The following is a 19,155-nucleotide window of genomic DNA, read 5'->3' on the forward strand; positions in this document are numbered from 1 at the left end:
AATTAATACTACAATTTCATTTAATAAATTAACACTCCTCGTGTTGAATCAGATGACTGGTCTATTACTAATATTTAGTAAATATTGTTACTCAAAATATTTCAGTTCTTCTGTTAGTAGGTAGCTCATATGCGTTTTAATCACCAATTCAACATTTAAAGTTTATAATCAATTAAGGATAAACACTCCGCTTTCAGTTTATATATCTTTATATAGAAAGCATTTCTTTACACAGCATGAAGTTAGTGAATGGAATAGTCTTCCTTTTAGTATAGTGCAAGCTAAAACCTTGTGTTCCTTTAAATTAGCACTAGATAAGATTTTAACAGCTCTGAGCTATTAGTTGAATTCTTCTCAAACGAGCTTGATGTGCCGAATGGCCTCCTCTCATTTGTAAATTTCTTGTGTTCTTTAATGGGCTTGCCTTGTTTGTTCATGCAACGAAGCATATGTGGCTGGAACTGAATATATACAATAGGCAAAACAGTGAAGAGGTTCACATAGTGCTGGACTACAAATCAGAACAACTAAGATACCAGATACAAGGGATTTTTTTAATGTGCTGTGATTGCTGTTCATTCATATGCAATTAATGATGGTTCCAGTATCACAAACACAGTCACTTTACTGGGATATTCAAGCATTACAGTGTCATGAGTTGGTGCAATAAACAAAAAACATCCAGTCAGCGCCAGTTCTGGGGTGAAAAAATCTTGTGAATGAGCGAGGTCAGAGGGAAAAAGTCAGAATTAAAGCTATCAGGAAGGTTAGAAGTGTAAAGATGACAGCTCATTACAACAATGATGTGCAGAAAGGCTTATCTGAACATCTATATTTAGAGGCAGAAATTGGTCCGTTATTTATAACAGTAAAATGTGCCTTCCAATTACATCGTTTGAATATACACGTAATGCACTCAGAGATTTAAAAAGCAGAAAGATCAGAGGACAGAGCTGTGCGGTGCACAGAGGCAGAGATGACAGAGATACCGAGATATCCGCGTCTTGCTTTTGTTTAATTGAGTTTTCCACTTCAGAGTCAACGTCAAAAACGTCTGAACATTTTTATTCATATTTAGGGGCCGGTACGCTCAAGTTACAAGCTGAAGGGGGGCATTTGTTAACCCAGAGGGTACTGCATCTTGCAATTTTGTTCAAGGACAATTGGATTCCAAATCGTGGATTTGCACTTTCACAGCGGTGCACGTTATCAGGTGCTGAACATATAGGGTGACCATCCTAGATGCTTCTATGAGATACGCGCTGCGGCTGTGTTTTCCGGCAGTTTTCAAGTTTTCTGATTTTTCTCGAGAATATTTCGTTGGCGGTGTGCATCGTTTTTATGTCTTTTGGCTGTGTCCAGATGGCGTGTACATTTTTATTTGTTGTGGCCAGTGCAGCACACACAATTCGCGGGATTTCCTCTGTCCTTGAATGTGCCTGACAGGCTCTGCAGTCCCAGCGTCCCCGCCCCCTGTTTTCTGTGATGGAAGCACCCTAAACGGGATCCCCGTCCTCCTTGGCTGCGAACCAGCGGCAAATCGGGACGGGGAAAGCAGTGAAGCGGACCGAAATTAAAGTGGGGTGCGGAACAGTTTGGCTTTTGGTACCTCGCGTCTGCAATGTTAAGGCAGCAGGATGTTATCTCCCGAGTTGGAAACTGATACTGCTGCAGAAGACACGGCGCCCAACAGCCCAAATGGAGTCGAGGATACCCCGACCAGCTTGGAAGCCTTGGAAGAGGTGAGACGGTACCCGGAATGAAGTCGCCTGTTATATGCCTCTGACAAGATAACCGCTGGAGGAGATACGACCGCTATCTTTATATTAACACATAAAAACCTGTGGCTGCTGACCCGGCTAAAATATTAGATTAGGTGACACGAGACTGTAACATTTTACTTGACCTATCTTAACAAAATATGCTTGCAGCAGTACTTATACGCAATTTTGAAGGAAAAATATACATTAACAGAATATCTGTATGATTTGAGGGTGCGAACGGTGCAGTCGCACTGTTGAGGTCACTCACACCTGCACCTTGTCCGTATGACAATTTTATATCAGTCTGACCTGACTGTAATGAATATTCATTTTAGAGACACTGGCATTTCATATGGCCATGACACTGCAGATCAAGCTGAAATGGATATTTGACTAATACAACGTATCAAAAACTAAACTTGTGCTTGTTGTTTTATTTTCTTCTTTCCGTATGAGATCAGTTGAACTGCAGCAGTTTATAGCATTTCCCCGATGGTTTTTTTGAGTGGTTTGTTCTGTACTGCATGATTGGAAAGGGGAGGGGGTAATTTTACAGGAAGCCTTTAGTTGGCCATCTATATCCCATTCATGTAGCTAAGCTCAGCCTGTGAAGATTGCTGGCTCAGCAGATGAGTACTTTTGAAGTTCAGCCAAATTAAATACATTGACTTCATCTTCAAGTGTCCAGCCTTTGGGTGTCCAAGCCAAGCCAAGACTAAATTCTAAATCATAGAGCCAAGTCTCTTTTAGGCTCTGTCCAAAACAGCTCCAGGACAGGTACCAGAGAGGGACCTTTACTCTGACAAAAGCTTGCTGTTTATGTGTTGCTGGTAAAAATACATTGAATAGGACTGCCGCCTTTTAACTGTCAGCAAGTCGTGAGTCCTACTGCAGCCTTGCTCCTCTTTGGCTCTTGGTTTGATTCCTGTAGGATTTGCATGTTTTATCCACATTCATTTGGGGTTCCTCCAGGTAGTCTGGTCCAAAGACATACTTTAGAAGGACATGTGTCTTTAAATTGGCTGTGGGTGTGTTTGAATGTGCTCTTTGATGGACTGGCATCTTGTCCAGGGTGTACTTTGCCTTGTTAACAGTGTCATCCTGGGAAGGAACTTCAGCTATGTTGTGACCCGTCAGTGAATAAGTGGTTCTTTACAATGGATAGTACAAGGTGCTAAACCTGTCGTCCTACTTATTATAAGCAGGTCAAATAAATATTATAAAAATAATATTTATATGCTTCATATTAGAATTTTTTTATAACATTTTAAAAGTTTAACTGTATTACTTTTAATATCCACATTTTCACAATTATAACATAATTACAAATTAATTATACAATGTTACAATGTTATTGTACACAGAATCTCAACATTATTTTCTGCACAATATGCCAAATTCTTGAGATGCATTACTTTCACTTGGTCTGAGTGGTTTTCTAATATTCAGATTTTTATTGAAAAATGATTAAGCCGTAACTGAGTGCCAGTTAACTGTCAGACACATTTACACAAGTTTGACAACCAGTAGGTTTCACAAATAAATCCCTGAGAGAATCAATTGAAATGTTGTGGTTTACTATCAACACCCTAACCTGCTAGTGATTTCATAAAGGGGAAAAACCAGACATATAAGTAAATCTTGTTTTATGTGCTGTGCTGTAGACTGATTCTGAGAAAGTAAAATTTTCATAGCATGGCAAAGTAATCGTATGCTTTCTAGGTTTTAGGGAAAAATTCCTGAGACATCCATCAGTCTGCCTGTTATCTGACTGTGTACTAAAACTTCATCCTAGTGTCTGTGTTTTTTTTTTTGTGTGTGTGTGTGTGTGCGTGTGTGTGTGTGTGTGTGTGTGTGTGTCAGAGCATGTGAGCGGAATGGAACGGTGAGAATTCCCGCTCTTCGCTCACAAGGCTGTTGGCTCCGCCGCTCCTCCGCTCTAATTCGCACTACGCCGCTCCGCTCAACACCGCTCCTCGCTCCACTAAAATTTCCTCCCGCTCCAGTCAAATCGCTCCAATTTAAAAGAGGGACAAATAATCTGCATGCCTAACAAATGTCACCTTAAACCGAAGCCTTATATCATAAAGAAATATGAGCAACGGCAACATTGCCACTCAGAACAGAAAATATCTATTTTTAAGCAACATATAAGCAATAACGGACAGGTTTGGCAATGGCATTCCAAACAAAAATAGACTTAAAAATAAAGGAATCAGTGGGCTTAATAGCCTAAAGACTATACAAGCTAAGCATCCACGTTTTAAATTTTCTGTCGATGCTGCTGCTGCGTCTCTATAAAATAAAATTTCACGTAGGCCTACAGCGTTACGTGAAATTTAAAAAATCCTATTAGACCTATTTTAAATGACAAAACGAATTTATTTGATTACCAATATTTACTTTATAGGCTTTTATACTTTAATTTACTTTATAGACTTGATATGCTACAACCACATACACATTACTCACGATTTGCTCTGGCTTCTGCCTGTTCGCGTAGCACACTCTCATGTTTCTGAGAAAAATGATTCCAAAGTGAATCTTTACTCACTGAAACAGTTTCACCACATTGTTGTTCTTGCCCTACATTCTTGTCATCTATACGTTTGATAAGAATATTACACTTGCATGATTTATCAGTTTCCTTTGTGAAATACTTTGCGAATTCCATCTCGGCCAATTTGTGTAACAGTCTTGATAATTGTACAGATGAATTCTGGGTAGATTTGGACACGCCTCAGAATCGTAGTGTGAGCGGTATCGGAGCGAAATTGGAGCGAGACAGAGCGACCGCTCCAGCCTTAATTAAAAAACCTCTCCGCGCTCTGACTAAATTCCGCCCGCTCCGCTCCTCGCTCACGCTCCGCTCCTCGCTCACATGCTCTGGTGTGTGTGCGCCCACATCTCTGGGTCTTGCCATGAGGGGTCACTTAGTGCTCGAATCCTTCCAGCGAGTGGCCAGCTTGTGCTGCATTTGGGATTCAGCAGGTCCTGGCAAGAAGAGGGCAGCTGTCTTAGTTATTCTATTACTGTTTTTCAGCATTCTCTTAACAGGACAGGAGACCGCATATCTAATAGTAAAGCTCTCTAAAGGTCCATGGAGATGGAGGCTTCAAGGCTTGAGGGGCTTTGCACCTGCTGACGGTTTGCTTTGACCGGCCCTCACCATGGTTCTACCTGTCTGGAAGATGCCCTTAGCTCTCTACTGCTCTCTGCTGCATTGCGTTTGGTTACAACCAGAATACTCACTGGTGCCTGAAATATAACATCGATCCTTAGGATAACCCCCAGAATCACAACCATTGTATACATAAAGGTGATATATACAATAAAAACTTATATGTCTTACATACATTCTCATCGAACTACACATTTCTAGTTGTCTGCCACTAGCTAATTGTAATAAATGATTAGGCACCACTACCACAAATTACCAGAAAGCCAGTTGTACCAATCAGGGGCAGAAGCAAGGGATTCTGGGGCCCCTGACAAAATGTCAACTTGGGGCCCCTTGTGGACCAGGGAGGTGATCCTCCTTGATAAATTTTACTGCCTGGGGTTCCCTCCATTCCAAGACCCCAGAAAACATATCTGTTTTACTTTCCCCCCTGGCAATGGCCCTGGTAACAACCCTATAATGAATGCTTAACTCTTTACATGAGTTGTTTTTTTTTTCATGTTCCAAGGCTATTTTTGTGCTTCGCTGGTTTGGGTAGTGTCCTCCAAGCTGTAATAGTGTTCTGTCTTACTATCATGCTTACTGCGCTTCTGTCTGGTGCCGGGTGCAGATTTACTGCCACTCCGCGTGCAGAAACCGTAGCTTTGCTGAAATCCCCAAAGGAATTCTCTGCCTCATGTACTTTTTTTTTCTACCGATGTTGCTGAAATAAGCCCGTTCAGGATCATATTGACTCACGGCCGGCCATTTGCAGGACCTCAGCTCGTTATCCATCGACAGTGTCGGCAGCTTCTCCGCAGTCACCTATGACCTCAACACGCCACTGGCTAATCTATACGATTAGCTGAATACAGCTGGCCTCTGCTTCATCCGTGTCTTTTGATCAATTCGCTGTGGCTCTGAAGTGGAGAGCCCCCCTGCCATTGTTGTCCTGCTGGGTACCTTCTGACGTTTCTAGGCAGCACTTAGCAGACCTGTCGCCAAGCCGGCGATGCAGATCACTGAGCCCAGAACTCAGTTATCGGAGATATTAACCGTGAAACAAATAATAAGCAGTACTGAGCACTTTTCCTTTTTGAAAGAGATAATCCACTTTGCAGTCTAAGGGCTGTTTATCATCAGGAGGCAAATTTGCTGTGCTCAATGGTCAAGAAAGTGACCAAATAATGCTCATTTTAAACAAGAACATTAAAGTACAGCCTAATCATTCAACCTACATCTGTTATATGAGCTGTATTTGTATAATTATCAAGATTAGTCAATGGAGGGTTTTATAAGCAGAGATGAAGATAACTGGTATGTAAGTACGCATTTGCCGTATATAAAGCAATACGTGTGGCAATTTCTTGCCATATCAGCACAGATGTGTACTGATTTTATGTGCATTTATCCTGCTATGACAAGAAATTACCATGCACCTTAACCTTTGTACCACGAATGAAGTACAAATTAGCTGTATAAAGGGTAAAATGCATGGTATCATGTCATGGCAGCGCATATGCATATAAAATAAGTATGCATTTGTTCTGTTACAACAATAAATTGCCATACATATTGGTTTATATGGAGAGTGTGTACTTGCGTACCAGTTATGTGCATCCCTGGTTGTAAGTATGATGTATGAAATTCAGAATGTGTTATATTTTTGTTAATAGAGGTTCTGTAGTTGTTAGTGCTGTTTGTTTGGTGATGTTTAGGGTGATGTTTCTGCCATTGTGACTTGTTATCTGCCCCACCTTAACCCCCACTTTCCAGGTCGTTATTTCTCAGGGTGCCCCCATTGATATGTTTGGGAGGTCTGTAGTGGGGGGGGGGGGGGGGTTGACTTATTCGGAGGTGCTCTCAAGGGACTGTGGACCTGCCAGGAGGAAAGAATTGGAAAAGCAATTCCCACAATCTGGGAGTCATCACCCCATGCACCCTACCTCGGGGGGGCAGCCTTTTGGCGTGCCAGATGGGGGTTGCTACATCTCAGTGGATTCCACAAAGTCTTTGAAAGAATTTAAGTCAAGGACTGACTGAATGAAAATCTGCTAGGCATTATCCCTCATAGAGAAGCTTGGGGTAAATGCTGAGTCTCAAAACATGACTGCAAAGTGAATTTTAAAAATGTAACCTACCAATAGCCTTAAAAGGTAGAGTTTACTACAGATACTTTATAACCATAGAAGACATTAAATACTACATGGGATTATTTCAGACGAGATAGTCACAGCCTAAATGAGTGCCTTGCCATTGATGAAAGTATGATGAAGGACCAAGAAAGAATAGCTCTATGGCTCTGGTTTTCAAAATAGCCAGCACTGCATCTTCCAGGACGAGGAGATGGATTTCCTCTGAAATTGAATAGGTCAGAGCATATTTCAACAGACCGTGGCACCAAGGAGATGTGACCACAAGAGACTGCAAATGTTTTGTTGGCAACTTTTTAAAAGTATTTCTGCTGTTGGTAGGTAAATGTTTATTTTTTAATGTAGTGATTCAACTCAGTATGTACAGTACATTTTTCATTTCTGTCAACTTTTTTTTATGTTTTAATGAAAATAATCCCTTGCGTGTTATGGAAAAGTTCAATTTTACCTTATTAATACTATATATAATGCTACAGATAGCCAGTAATCAAAGTGAAAGTAAATGGAACATTGTCACATACTGTGGAACATTTGGTTTTTTGTGATGGGAAATAGATCGATTGGGATTTTCGGAAGGAAGAAATCCCAGTCAGGCCTGCAGAGAGTGGTGGGTCCTAATGGACATCGCTACGGCGACAAGCCCTAAACTTGAATAGGAAGTTTCAGGCTCTTGCAGGGCATGAGAAAGACATAACTTGGTATGCACCAGTTATACCCACCTGTATTGATAAATATTAGTTCAAGCTAGATGGTTTCCCAAAGATGAATCAGCCTTCCCAACAGTCTTTAGGTAAAAACTTGTATCAATCTGCAGTGAGACATCTCATTAAAATGAGTCTGTACAACAAGTAAATATTAACTGCCGGGTCATCTGCGAAAAACACATTTTCGTTTGTTTTGTTTGCATTGGGGAGCTGGAGCTGGCTAATTATAAATAATGACAACTTATATCCTGTTGTTTTGCTCTAATTACAGAGTTAGCAGGCTGTGAATGGCTTTTGTAGACTCCTCTGTGCTTTGGTTTTGCTCTGCACCACTTGTGTTATGCTGTGCAACTGAAAATTCATTTCTGGCATTTTTGTAATTTATTTGACTCAAGCAGCAAGAGGGTCCTCTGCTGTGATTTTCAGTCTTTGTTAGAGACCAATTTAACAAGAGTCAGGGGGACCGAGGACAGGAGATGGCCATGTCAGATTCAGAGAAAAAAACAGGAAAACAAAGCAGGTCTTGGAAAAAAAGCTGCAATGGTGTGTGAACATCAGGATATCAGGGTCTGGACACTTAATTTTATTTGATTGATAATGAGACAAGTAAAGTGAATGAACTGGCCTGCCAACCGACTTTACCCTGTCCTGGTCAGTCCACACCCTATTCTTTGTCATAGACTCATGTTTACATTTAAAATTTATCCTTATAATGCATCCCATGATTACCTATGGTTACCATGGTTATACAATAAACAGTTATATTTTATCTCTACATCAGTACCACCACGTGACTTCACCAGTTCATTCCCTAAATTTCACATGTCCTGATATTTACACAAAGCATGTGATAAAATTGCATCTAATTTAGGAAGTACTTAGCAGGCGTGCCATGCTGTGGTGCTCCAGATGGATTGATCTGACCACAGTGGGATTCTACCCCTACTCTCTGGGGTGAAGGATGAACGTCCTAATCACGTAATCACATTAAAGCATTCAGGCCTAAAAGCCTGTTTGAATCGCGATGCTACATATACCGTATTTTCCGCACTATAACGCGCACTGCATTATAAGGCGCACCGTCAGTCAGTGGTCTATTTTCAAACTTTTTCCACATACAAGGCGCACCGGACTTTAAGACTTTAAAACAGTCAGATAAGCCAGTCAACCAAAATGTATTTTACATCACGTGTTCACAATGACTGTCAACATTGTTCAAACGTTTATGAGCGTCTTCACTACTCTTTAACACGTAAAAAAACAAGAGTCTTATACCGCTAAATCAAAAGTCAGCCTATTAACAATAACTGTAGCCTTAATGCTAGTGGTGCGGCTTTGCAGTTTACCAAAGTCATACTAAAACATTCAAATCGCTTCGAGTTCAGTATGCACAACAGAAATTAATCCACGTTTAAAGCGCACTGGATTATAAGGCGCACTGTTATTTTTTAAGAAAATCAAAGGCTTTTTAGTGCGCCTTATAGTGCGGAAAATATGGTAAGATATAAATTGATAGTATATGTTTGGCTTTATATACACCTACCATAGACAGTGGGCAGCCCCCCCTAAATTCTCATTGACTTAAAACGTCGTTAAGCTGCACGCTCATCTGTGAGGCCTCAGACCTTATTCACCCCCATAGCTCGAACGGGACCCAACCCCCAAGAGCTTAAAGTCACAGTGCCGCTTGCCGGCTCTGTCGGCACCATTAGCGGTTAGCGGCATCTGCTCCGCAGCTTGATCAAGGTGTGTTTTCATCAAGCTAAACAGGGTGCTGTGGCATTCGAGAGTCTGAGAGATCAGAGGCACACGCTCCAGCAGGTTGGGGCCAGGCTGGTGGGAGTTAATGGTGTCGCCAAGCAGCTGCCAGTTTCCTGGCTAGCCTCCTGCATGGCCTTATTGTGCATAGTCGTGAAGTCATTGTCAGGATAGACACAGAAGAGCTCTCGAAAAAAAGGAGCAATTTATCGCCAGTCAGAACTGCAGCTGTGAGCTGTTTCTGAGACGTTTGGTGTGATTCCTACAGAAATCTCTGCATTCGGTGGGTGTGCCGTATTGGATTCTTGTGAAATCCCTCTTGTGGACATCATATAATTTCAGCTGGATCCTTGGATTACATAACATCACGTGAACAGGTGACCCGTTGACACTGATATGAAGGGGGTGCACTGCTAATTGCAGATGCTAATTGTAAATCGCTAAGCTTTACAAACGATAGCAGAGTTCCAGCCTCTCTTGTCTGCTATATGGCAAATGTAGTGAGCAGTTTTCGTGGAATAATTTGATTTGGCCTGCTTGCTTTTAGTCATATTCACCATTCACTTTCACGGGCCTTCTCAATTATTTACATAACACCCATCACTCTCTTCTTCCTTAAAAGCCTTTCAAGCCCTATAAATATCAAACATGCTGTCACCGGCCAGTCTGACCCTCTGACTCATTCACAGGGTTCATTGCTCATCCTGCAGAAACGTGCGCATGAAAACCAGACAATCTTTTTTCAGGCGTTAGATCAGATCAAATTTTAGTATTACTGTGGGAATAAAACTGCTTTCAACATCCTGTGCATTCCTGTTTTCTGGAATTAAGAAAATGGAAGTGGCTGTGACAAGAAGTCATTTAATTCTCATAAATTCCCTTTGAGAACTGAGCTGTTTTTATAACTATACTATTTTTATAAAATTATACAATTTTTATTCTTAACTTCTTTTCCATTGAGGATTCCAGCTAAATCGGAATAATTTTTTTTGCAATGGATCTGATTTAGTTAATCACAGGTTGTTTTTTTTCCACGCTAATTAGTGTCTGGGAGTTGTGGGGGGCTTAGAGAAGGGGTCTGTCACGTGCTGTTTGGAGCCTCTTTGCTTTGACATTGCTAATTAACCCGAAAGTGAGGGGAGGATCTGTTATAGAAAGTGTTCCTCCTGTGCTCCTCTGTTTGACATGTGTTTTCATTGTTTAAAGCATCCATCTTCCATAGTAGCTTACAGTACAGGATCACACACTATCACAGGACACTAGGCAGAGGACATCCTGTATAGAGTGACAGGGGACATTAGGCAGAGAACACCCTGTACAGAGTGACAGGGGACACTAGGCAGGGGACACCCTGTACAGAGTGACAGGGGACACTACGCAGGGGACACCCTATACAGAGTGACAGGGGACACTAGGCAGGGGATACCCTATACACAGTGACAGGGGACACTAGGCAGGGGACACCCTGTATAGAGTGACAGGGGACACTAGGCAGGGGACACCCTGTACATAGTGACAGGGGACACTAGGCAGGGGACACCCTGTATAGAGTGACAGGGGACACTAGACAGAGGACACCCTGTACGGAGTGACAGGGGACACTAGGCAGGGGACACCCTGTACGGAGTGCCAGGGGACACCCTGTATAGAGTGACAGGGGACACTAGGCAGGGGACACCCTGTACGGAGTAACAGGCCGTCACCGGCCACCTGCTCTTCCACGCAATATGAGCCATTTAGACACTGCCGTTCACCTAACCACGCATCTTGTGTGGGTGTGAGAGGAAACTGGAAAGAGTGTGTGGAGATAATGCAGAAACACACACACGTTTAATATATTCCAGTCACTGTGGGGGCACTCCTTTCATTTCTATGAGCATAACCCTATTCCAAACTATAATAACCTTAACCCCTACCCAGCCCTAACTTTAACCGTAAATAACCAAACAAAATACAAAACTATTTTAATTTTTTTGCAAGTAGTCAAAATTGAGTTTCCCCTTGGGGGAACTGAAAAAATGCCCCCCAAAATAACAGGTTTTTATCACATTGTGGGGATATTTGGTCCCCAGGATGTAATCTACACATAGCACATACACATACACACAGACACACACCGAGCAGATTAAGGAAATCAAATCAGCTTCCCCGCGGCTCGGAGGCCACAGCATTACCCACTGAGCCACCACTCATGAACCCTGTTTGAATACAGTAACATTTGCCTCTTAAATAAGGGATAAATGAGAGGGATAAAAAGCCACTACTTAAGGTCTCGTACCGTGTGACGTATGTGAGGTATTATGTGCATTAAATAGTGAGCTGCAAGCCCTGCAGTTTATCAGGTTATTCGAGATTTCACAGCATAAATGTTAATAGCGTGTCAGCATGGCCAAACTAGAGGGGGAGATGCAATTACTATAAGTGCATTAAAGCACTTGGGATTGTGAAAAGCACTGCAGCCACATCGCTTTTACCGGGTTCATTAAATCACTCCTTGAGCCCCCACAGAAGAGCTGGTTTAACTGTTCTTGTTTGTCACTTACAGCAATCTGGTGGAGTACACCGGTATAAGCACCCCCTCCCCCTCCGTTCATTCTGTGTATCCCCACAGCAGTGGCCCGTGAAGCAGTCCCTCAGCGCCTCCATGTGCCGCGAATCCCACTGGCGCTGCCTGCTGCTGTCGCTGCTCATGTACGGCTGCCTGGGCGCCGTGGCCTGGTGCCAGCTGACCCGTGTCACCAAGCTGAGCTTCGACGCCGTGGCAACCTCGTCCCTGACGGCATCCCTCACCTCAGTGCGCGGCGGCGGCATGGGCAGCCGCTCGATGATATACCACGACAGCCCCTGCTCCGATGGCTACGTTTACATCCCCCTGGCCTTCCTGCTCATGCTCTACGCCGTGTACCTGGTGGAGTGCTGGCACTGCCGGGCGCATAGCGAGCTGCAGTGCAAAGCCGACGTGGACAGCGTGTACGAGAGGGTGCTTCGCATGCGGCGGGCGCGCCCATGCGTCTGGTGGAAGGCCATCAGTTACCATTTTGTGCGCAGGACCCGGCAGGTGACCCGCTACCGCAATGGGGACGCCTACACCACCACACAGGTCTACCACGAGCGGGTCAACACACATGTGGCTGAGGGCGAGTTTGACTACAGCCACTGTGGGGTCAAGGACATCTCGAGGGACCTGCGGGGGCTAGAGGGCCACCCCGCCACCCGGCTGCGCTTCACAAAGTGCTTCAGTTTTGCCGGCACCGGACCCGAGAACGCCTACCTCAGCCAACGGGCCCGGTTCTTCTCCGAAATTGAGGGCTTAGACGACTACATGGAGGCTCGTGAGGGCATGCAGCTGAAGAATGTCGACTTCAAGGAGCACCTGATCGCCTATGTGGACCCGGACCGCCTGCCGTGGTACGCCTCGCAGGTAGCCTTCTGGCTGGCTGCCCTGCTCATGCTGTCTTGGCCTCTGCGGGTCCTCATTGAGTACCGCACGGCCTACGTGCACTACCATGTGGAGAAGCTCTTTGGGCTAGAGTACAGCAATAGCAGTCCCTCTCCATCGGGCGATGATGGCCCATTGCACAATGGCGGCTACAGCCTCCCACGAGTGGAGACAGCGGACAGCACCGAGCTGGAGTGGCACATCCGGTCCAATCGTCAGCTGATCCCCAGCTACTCCGAGGCCATGCTGATGAATTTAGGTGGCTCTGGTTCAGGGGAGACCAGGTCTTCCAACTGCTTCTTACATGAAAGCTACGTGGCACGCAGCTATGGGACGCTGATCCAGGACTGCGAGCACTGCTGCCGCCTCCAGGACAGGCCCCGGAGAGCCACCCTCAGTTCCAGCTGCTCCTCCATCTTCTCTCGGCATGCCTTCCACTCCCGGCTCTCCCTGGACACGTCTCGCTTCTCACTCTGCCGCATGTATGGCTCGCGGCGCACCATGGGCGTCTGGAGGAGCCGCAGCAGCACGCTGACGGACCGCTGCTGCCTGGATGAGCAGTGTTGCCGCTCCTACTCCAGCCAGATGGCACTGAACGAAAGCCCACCCACATATCGGGACGCTCACTTCTTCCCCGTCTTGATCGTCCACCGACCCGAAGGCTGCCGAGAGTCGGGGGAGGGGCGGCGTTACTATATTCGACGGGGCTCCTGCTGCTTGGAGACCTCACTCTGAGAGCCTCAGCCCAGACACATGATAGACTGACTACAAACCTGAAGCTCTGTACTTGCCTGTTGAGATAACCAGAAGCCACTCTGATCACCCAGCACCCTTCCAGCAGAAGCTGAGGCTGGATATCAGTAGGCTCCTCTTCACAAGGGCTTCGAGACACAAATGGCTACAGAATAATATTCCCAAGCGACTTGTCATTTCATTCTTAAGGTGCTTTATGCAAGTCACGAGGGAGGAAATGACTGAGTCTGGGAGGAAATGTGCAAACTGCCTTTGCTCTGTGCTGGAACTTTTCACATCACATCCCCTCCATGTGTCCATAAAAGCCTCCACGCTGAGGTAACCTTTTCCTGAGTGCCAGGTTGTACCATCATAGCTATAAGCAAAGAATTGTAAGGTCCTCTTGGCTTTCTTGATTGCACCCCCCGCCCCCCCCAAGAAAAAGCCTTTCAGCCTCAACAGTACAATTTGTTTTCTTATGATTGCACTAGCAGTTGCCCTCCCACCCCTGCTTTACCTTTTATGAGACTAATTGGAATCCAGTGTATAGACATTTTGCTCCTGCCTGAGGCTGTTTCTCCCCCCGCAGTGGCTTCGCAGTGGCTTCGCAGTGGCTTTGAACACAATAACTCATTCAGTGTAATTTAGGGTTTCCTTTCAAGTCTTCCGAATTTGCGGCGGTTCAGCAATTGCACTTCCATTCCCCATAAATGTGCCTGTTTGCTGTCTCAGACCAGCCAGCACCACATGCCCGTGCTCCTTCCAGAGACTCAGCTGCGGTGTCGACCTCAGAAAGGTCCAGAAGATTCCCAGAAACTTCACACGTTTAAATGGTTTTATTTTGTTCACTTTATATGATCAATTCTGCAAGGTTCTTTAAGTCAGTTAACATTCATCAATGTTTTTAATGTACAAAAAAAACACATTTTTAAGAAGCATTCTTCATGATGACTTTGAGTAAGGTTTCATAAGGTAAGACAGAGATTAACCCAGCATGATCCTTCTATACTCCAACTCCAGATTAACAGTGGCATCAGATCAATATAAAAAACATTAACATGCTACATGGCCAACAGTACAGAATGAAAAATTAATAATAAGTATCCTGACAAACACACATTGCACAGCTTAAGCACTTTCTGCTTTCAGGGTGGATCTCCCTCCTCTCAGAGTAACTAACAACAAGGTTACTTGTGTAGGCCTTGACACCCTATGATGAAGAAGCTGTATTATGTGAGCATGTTAGAGAGAGATGTATGATGTCTTTTTCCACTAATATATTTCTTGGTATTCACTATGTACAGTTAATAATCCAAGTGCAGAGGTCATCCACAAAAACTATTCCACACATAGCATCATGAGCCAGTCATTCAGAAACAAGGTCACACAGAAAAGAAATAAACAAGTGAGGTATTTATGGTATTTTTTTCATTTTAAAAGGACCATGCCTTAAGGGATTTTACTTTTTTATTTTCCTGTGAATTTATTGAGTTTTGAATGTGCAACTTCTTAAGGCTCATAATTAATACATAGATGTACTAGAAATAAATACGCAACATGTTTCTTTGATAGAATTCACCGGTTCAGGCATCACTTTCAAAAAAGTGGTTGGGACTTACAACGCGGTAGCACAATTTTGTGTGGAGTTCCAACATGAATGACCAAGTATATTGTAATTGTAGTCTTTGGTAGACAATGCCTTATTTGTTATCATACTTTAATTTAGTTGAAAATCTAAAAGTTTGCACATCTTGCAGTACAGTTTGTGTAACCACACAAGTGATTTAGATACATTTAACTTCATGTGTCTGATGCTTTTATCCAAAGCGACTAAGAGGAGAGCTACAATTAATGTGTGCTCCCTCCGATTGAAACCCAGAGGCTTTAGTTTGGTAGCGCAGTGCTCTACTTGTTGAGGCATAAGAGGCATAAGAGTGAGGTTATTCAAATGCTTATGTTAATGTTAACTTTTTAAATGCGCATTTGCCCATATAAATCTATGTGCATACGATCCCATAATCCCATGGGAGTCCGTTTACGACATGAGTGGGCTTCTTCTAGACAAGGTTATAACCATGGAAACAGTTCATATCCGACGCCCAAAGGCACTCAGATGCAGAGAGAAAAGTGTAGCAAAGATTCAGGCAGAAGATGCAGCCAGTGAGTTAGTTAATTTATTTTTCTACAAATTTACTAATTCTGTACACTAGTGCCCAGTGCAACTACTTGGGGACCAACAACATGTTTAATCAACATCTGGTCCAGATGTCTTGTGAACCCCAGAATTCCCATGTAATTCTGTAAGACTAAATATTTTATGTACCAATTTGTTTGTAATAAAAGGTGAATATTATGAAATGTTTTCAATAATATTTATCAGACATGAAATGTAGGAAAGAGTTTTCTACAGATAAGGAGAAAATTTATTTTAAAAGTGTAAACAACATAAAGCTGGGTTACACGGCACTTAGGCCGTCGCATATATAGGTGAGGTCCTCAATGCATCTGTCCACACAAACCTCCTTTTTGCCAATAAATTTGTTTCATTTGTGCTGCTGCAGATAGGACATTACCGATATGTCTATATTTTACAAACTTTAGCTGTGTGCTGATTCATCATCCACATGTTCTGATACATCAACAACTGAGAACCCTGACAAAGCATTTGATTGGATTTGAGTAAGAGGCATACTCAAACATCTAAGCCAGTGTTTCCCAACCCGGCCCTCGGGGGCCCACAGACGGTCCACGTTTTTGCTCCCTCCCAGCTCCCAGCCACGCTGTCTGTGGGTTCCCAACAACCAGAATGGGAAACACTGATCTAAGCAGATGAAGGATTTCACATATTTAGCACAAGTATATGGATATTTGGAATGTGTCATTACTTACTGGTTTTCCTACACAATATCGTAATAGCTGTAAAATTAGATAAATATCTAACATGTAATCTGTTTGAAACTCGTCTGGATAGTGATGCAAACATGATGAATAGTGCTGCATCATGAGATCTTATTATGTGAGAGTAGGTGTACTGGTTAGTTTATCATTCTCTGTATGTCGCTTGATGAATGTGGTACTTTGTAATAAAATAGGGGTTCCATTTGTGACTAGGACAGGTGGAACTGTTCATTGTGAGCGGGCATTACGTGCAGTACTCACAGACAGGTAACCCTGATGTGGTTGCATTTAGTGCTGAATAGGTCAAAATATGCAATATGTTTTACATAGAGATTCATTGTTTGGTTGTTATATGAATTTTCAAGCTATCAAGTCAACAACGTCACACAAAAAAATCACAGTTTTTACAAAATTTGGACAATGTCCCTCGTATGGTATATTCAATAGTGCACCATAATCTTAAAGTGTGCTGCATAGACTTGGGGTTTTGAGCCTCATGGTGACAAAGTACCACTGATTTGAACTGGAGAAGATCACTTACTGCTGGTGGGTATCAATCTACCAAAGTGGTCACAAAGAACCAAGATGAATATCCTGGAAAGAAATCACTTCCATTAAACAAGTTGTATATCACCAGATTTCAAATGACACTGGACTGCTGAATCGCAACCTGGAGAAACGCTGTGACTCTAAGTATAAGCCCACAAATAATCCATCATTCAGGAAGAAAGCATGAGTTTTTCATAGTAAGACATACGAACCCCAAAATTAAGTAAGCTGTTTTAAATAATGTTGTTCCTGAATTTATTGTTTGTGGTCCATTTTAATTTCACTATTTAATTTCACTATTTAATTGTCACTGCTCAGATAAAAAAAATCAAATTGACATGTCTACACATACGTTTTGACCTGTAGTCTCCAGGTTTATCTCAATTGAAACGATTCTTAATGAAGACATAGCTACAGGTATGTATTGTGCAAGGAGGTGTCTCATGGTTATCAATAATATTATTGTTCCACAAATGGCAGTGACTGTTATATTAAATAAAGTTTTATTTACAGGTGATGATTATAGTGGCTATCGTGTTTTTGTGATGCTTAATCGTTTATAGGTCGCTGCCTACCGTCGTTGTTAAGATGAACAATTGCACCACACTGTGGCACGTTTGAGAACTGCTTGGAGAAAATCAACAAGCGCGCTTCAATTTTATAATTTTAAAACGGACTACTTTACATTTTGCAAGTTGCCTAAAATGTACGATAGACTGGGAGAGGGGGAGAAAGGATGATTCCAAGGGTCCTGAGTGACAAGGGCCCTAAAATATTTGGAACATAACTGGATTGTTCTGGGTTGGGCACCCAATATGATATGCATTCACGGGGCCCAAAATCTCTAGCGCCAACTCTGGACACATACAGTTATTTGCAGGCTTCAGTATTCATGTGGATAGAAAGTGCCTTACAGGCTACTCTACACAAGTCCAATCAAGTCAAATCAATCTAATCAAAAGAAATTGTGTATGTCCATGAGTTTTATGATCGTGTGACGGGCGAGTGAGCAGGGAGACGGATATCCAACGGACGGGGTTTATTCAGGACGGACAGGTAACCACACAGTACAAACGTTAATGACAGATCTGACGATACGGATTCAGACGTGGACTTAAATACACAAGACTAAGGGACAGAAATGCAAAACAGCTGAGAACAATCAGGAATTCACAGGAGGTGACGAGGGGGGCGTGGTACACACGAGGATCGTACGACAATGAGTCCATCTTTAATAACCTATGGGGGTTTATGACACACATATTGGGGCTCTCAAAAACTTCTGTGTCGGTATCTAACATACCTTAAATTGGAGGCAATCTTCTTAAAGTTGTGGTACTTACAGTTGAGGACAGAAGTTTACATACACCACTTTAAAGTCTTTCAGACTAAATATTCCACAACTGCACGAGTCTTGTTACCCACATGTCCTGTATGAAGTCAATTAGGGTATCAGTTTTATTTCTTTAAAAAGTAATGTCAAAATGACACTGAGACAGATTCATTTCAGCCTCACTTGACTACTAGCATTTTACGATCCTATTAAGGGGTGGCATTGTGGCACGGTTATCAGCACCGCTGATTCTCACCTCTCGGATCAGGGTTTTAGTCTCTGCCATGGTTCTGAGTGTATAGTTTGAATGTTCTCCCCATATTGCCATGGGCTTTCCTCCAGGTACTCCAGTTTCCCTCCCCACATTCCAAAAACATACTGAGGTTAATTGGAGTTACTAAATTGCCCATAGGAGTGTATGTGTGAGAATGTACAACATCAGATGAAAAATATTGCTGGGCTCAACATTGAAAGTCAGCGAGCGGGAGCACTGGAGAGAGATGGATAATGGCGCTTCTTTCAAAAAGGTTTATGACCCAAAGGTCAAAAAGGTCACGGGTGAAAAGTTCACTGGGTGGGCGGGTCTGGGGCGTGACGTCACGACTAGTGACGTTGGGAGAGGTTTTTATTTATTTTTTATTAATTTATTGTTATTTATTTATTTAT

The 19,155-nt window shown here is 43.1% G+C and overlaps 1 protein-coding gene across 1 annotated transcript; it reads left to right on the forward strand.

The window, feature by feature from the left end:
* The first annotated feature begins 961 nt into the window (after positions 1 to 961).
* LOC111852398 (transmembrane protein 151B) lies at positions 962 to 17,628 on the forward strand. The gene is made up of 2 exons (XM_023828279.2): positions 962 to 1,742; positions 12,150 to 17,628. The coding sequence occupies exons 1-2, from the start codon at positions 1,638 to 1,640 to the stop codon at positions 13,710 to 13,712; spliced, it is 1,668 nt and encodes a 555-aa protein (XP_023684047.1). The 5' UTR covers positions 962 to 1,637; the 3' UTR covers positions 13,713 to 17,628.
* The last annotated feature ends 1,527 nt before the right edge of the window (positions 17,629 to 19,155 follow it).

The sequence above is a fragment of the Paramormyrops kingsleyae genome, chromosome 14 (genome assembly GCF_048594095.1).
Source record: "Paramormyrops kingsleyae isolate MSU_618 chromosome 14, PKINGS_0.4, whole genome shotgun sequence".
Taxonomy (NCBI): domain Eukaryota; kingdom Metazoa; phylum Chordata; class Actinopteri; order Osteoglossiformes; family Mormyridae; genus Paramormyrops; species Paramormyrops kingsleyae.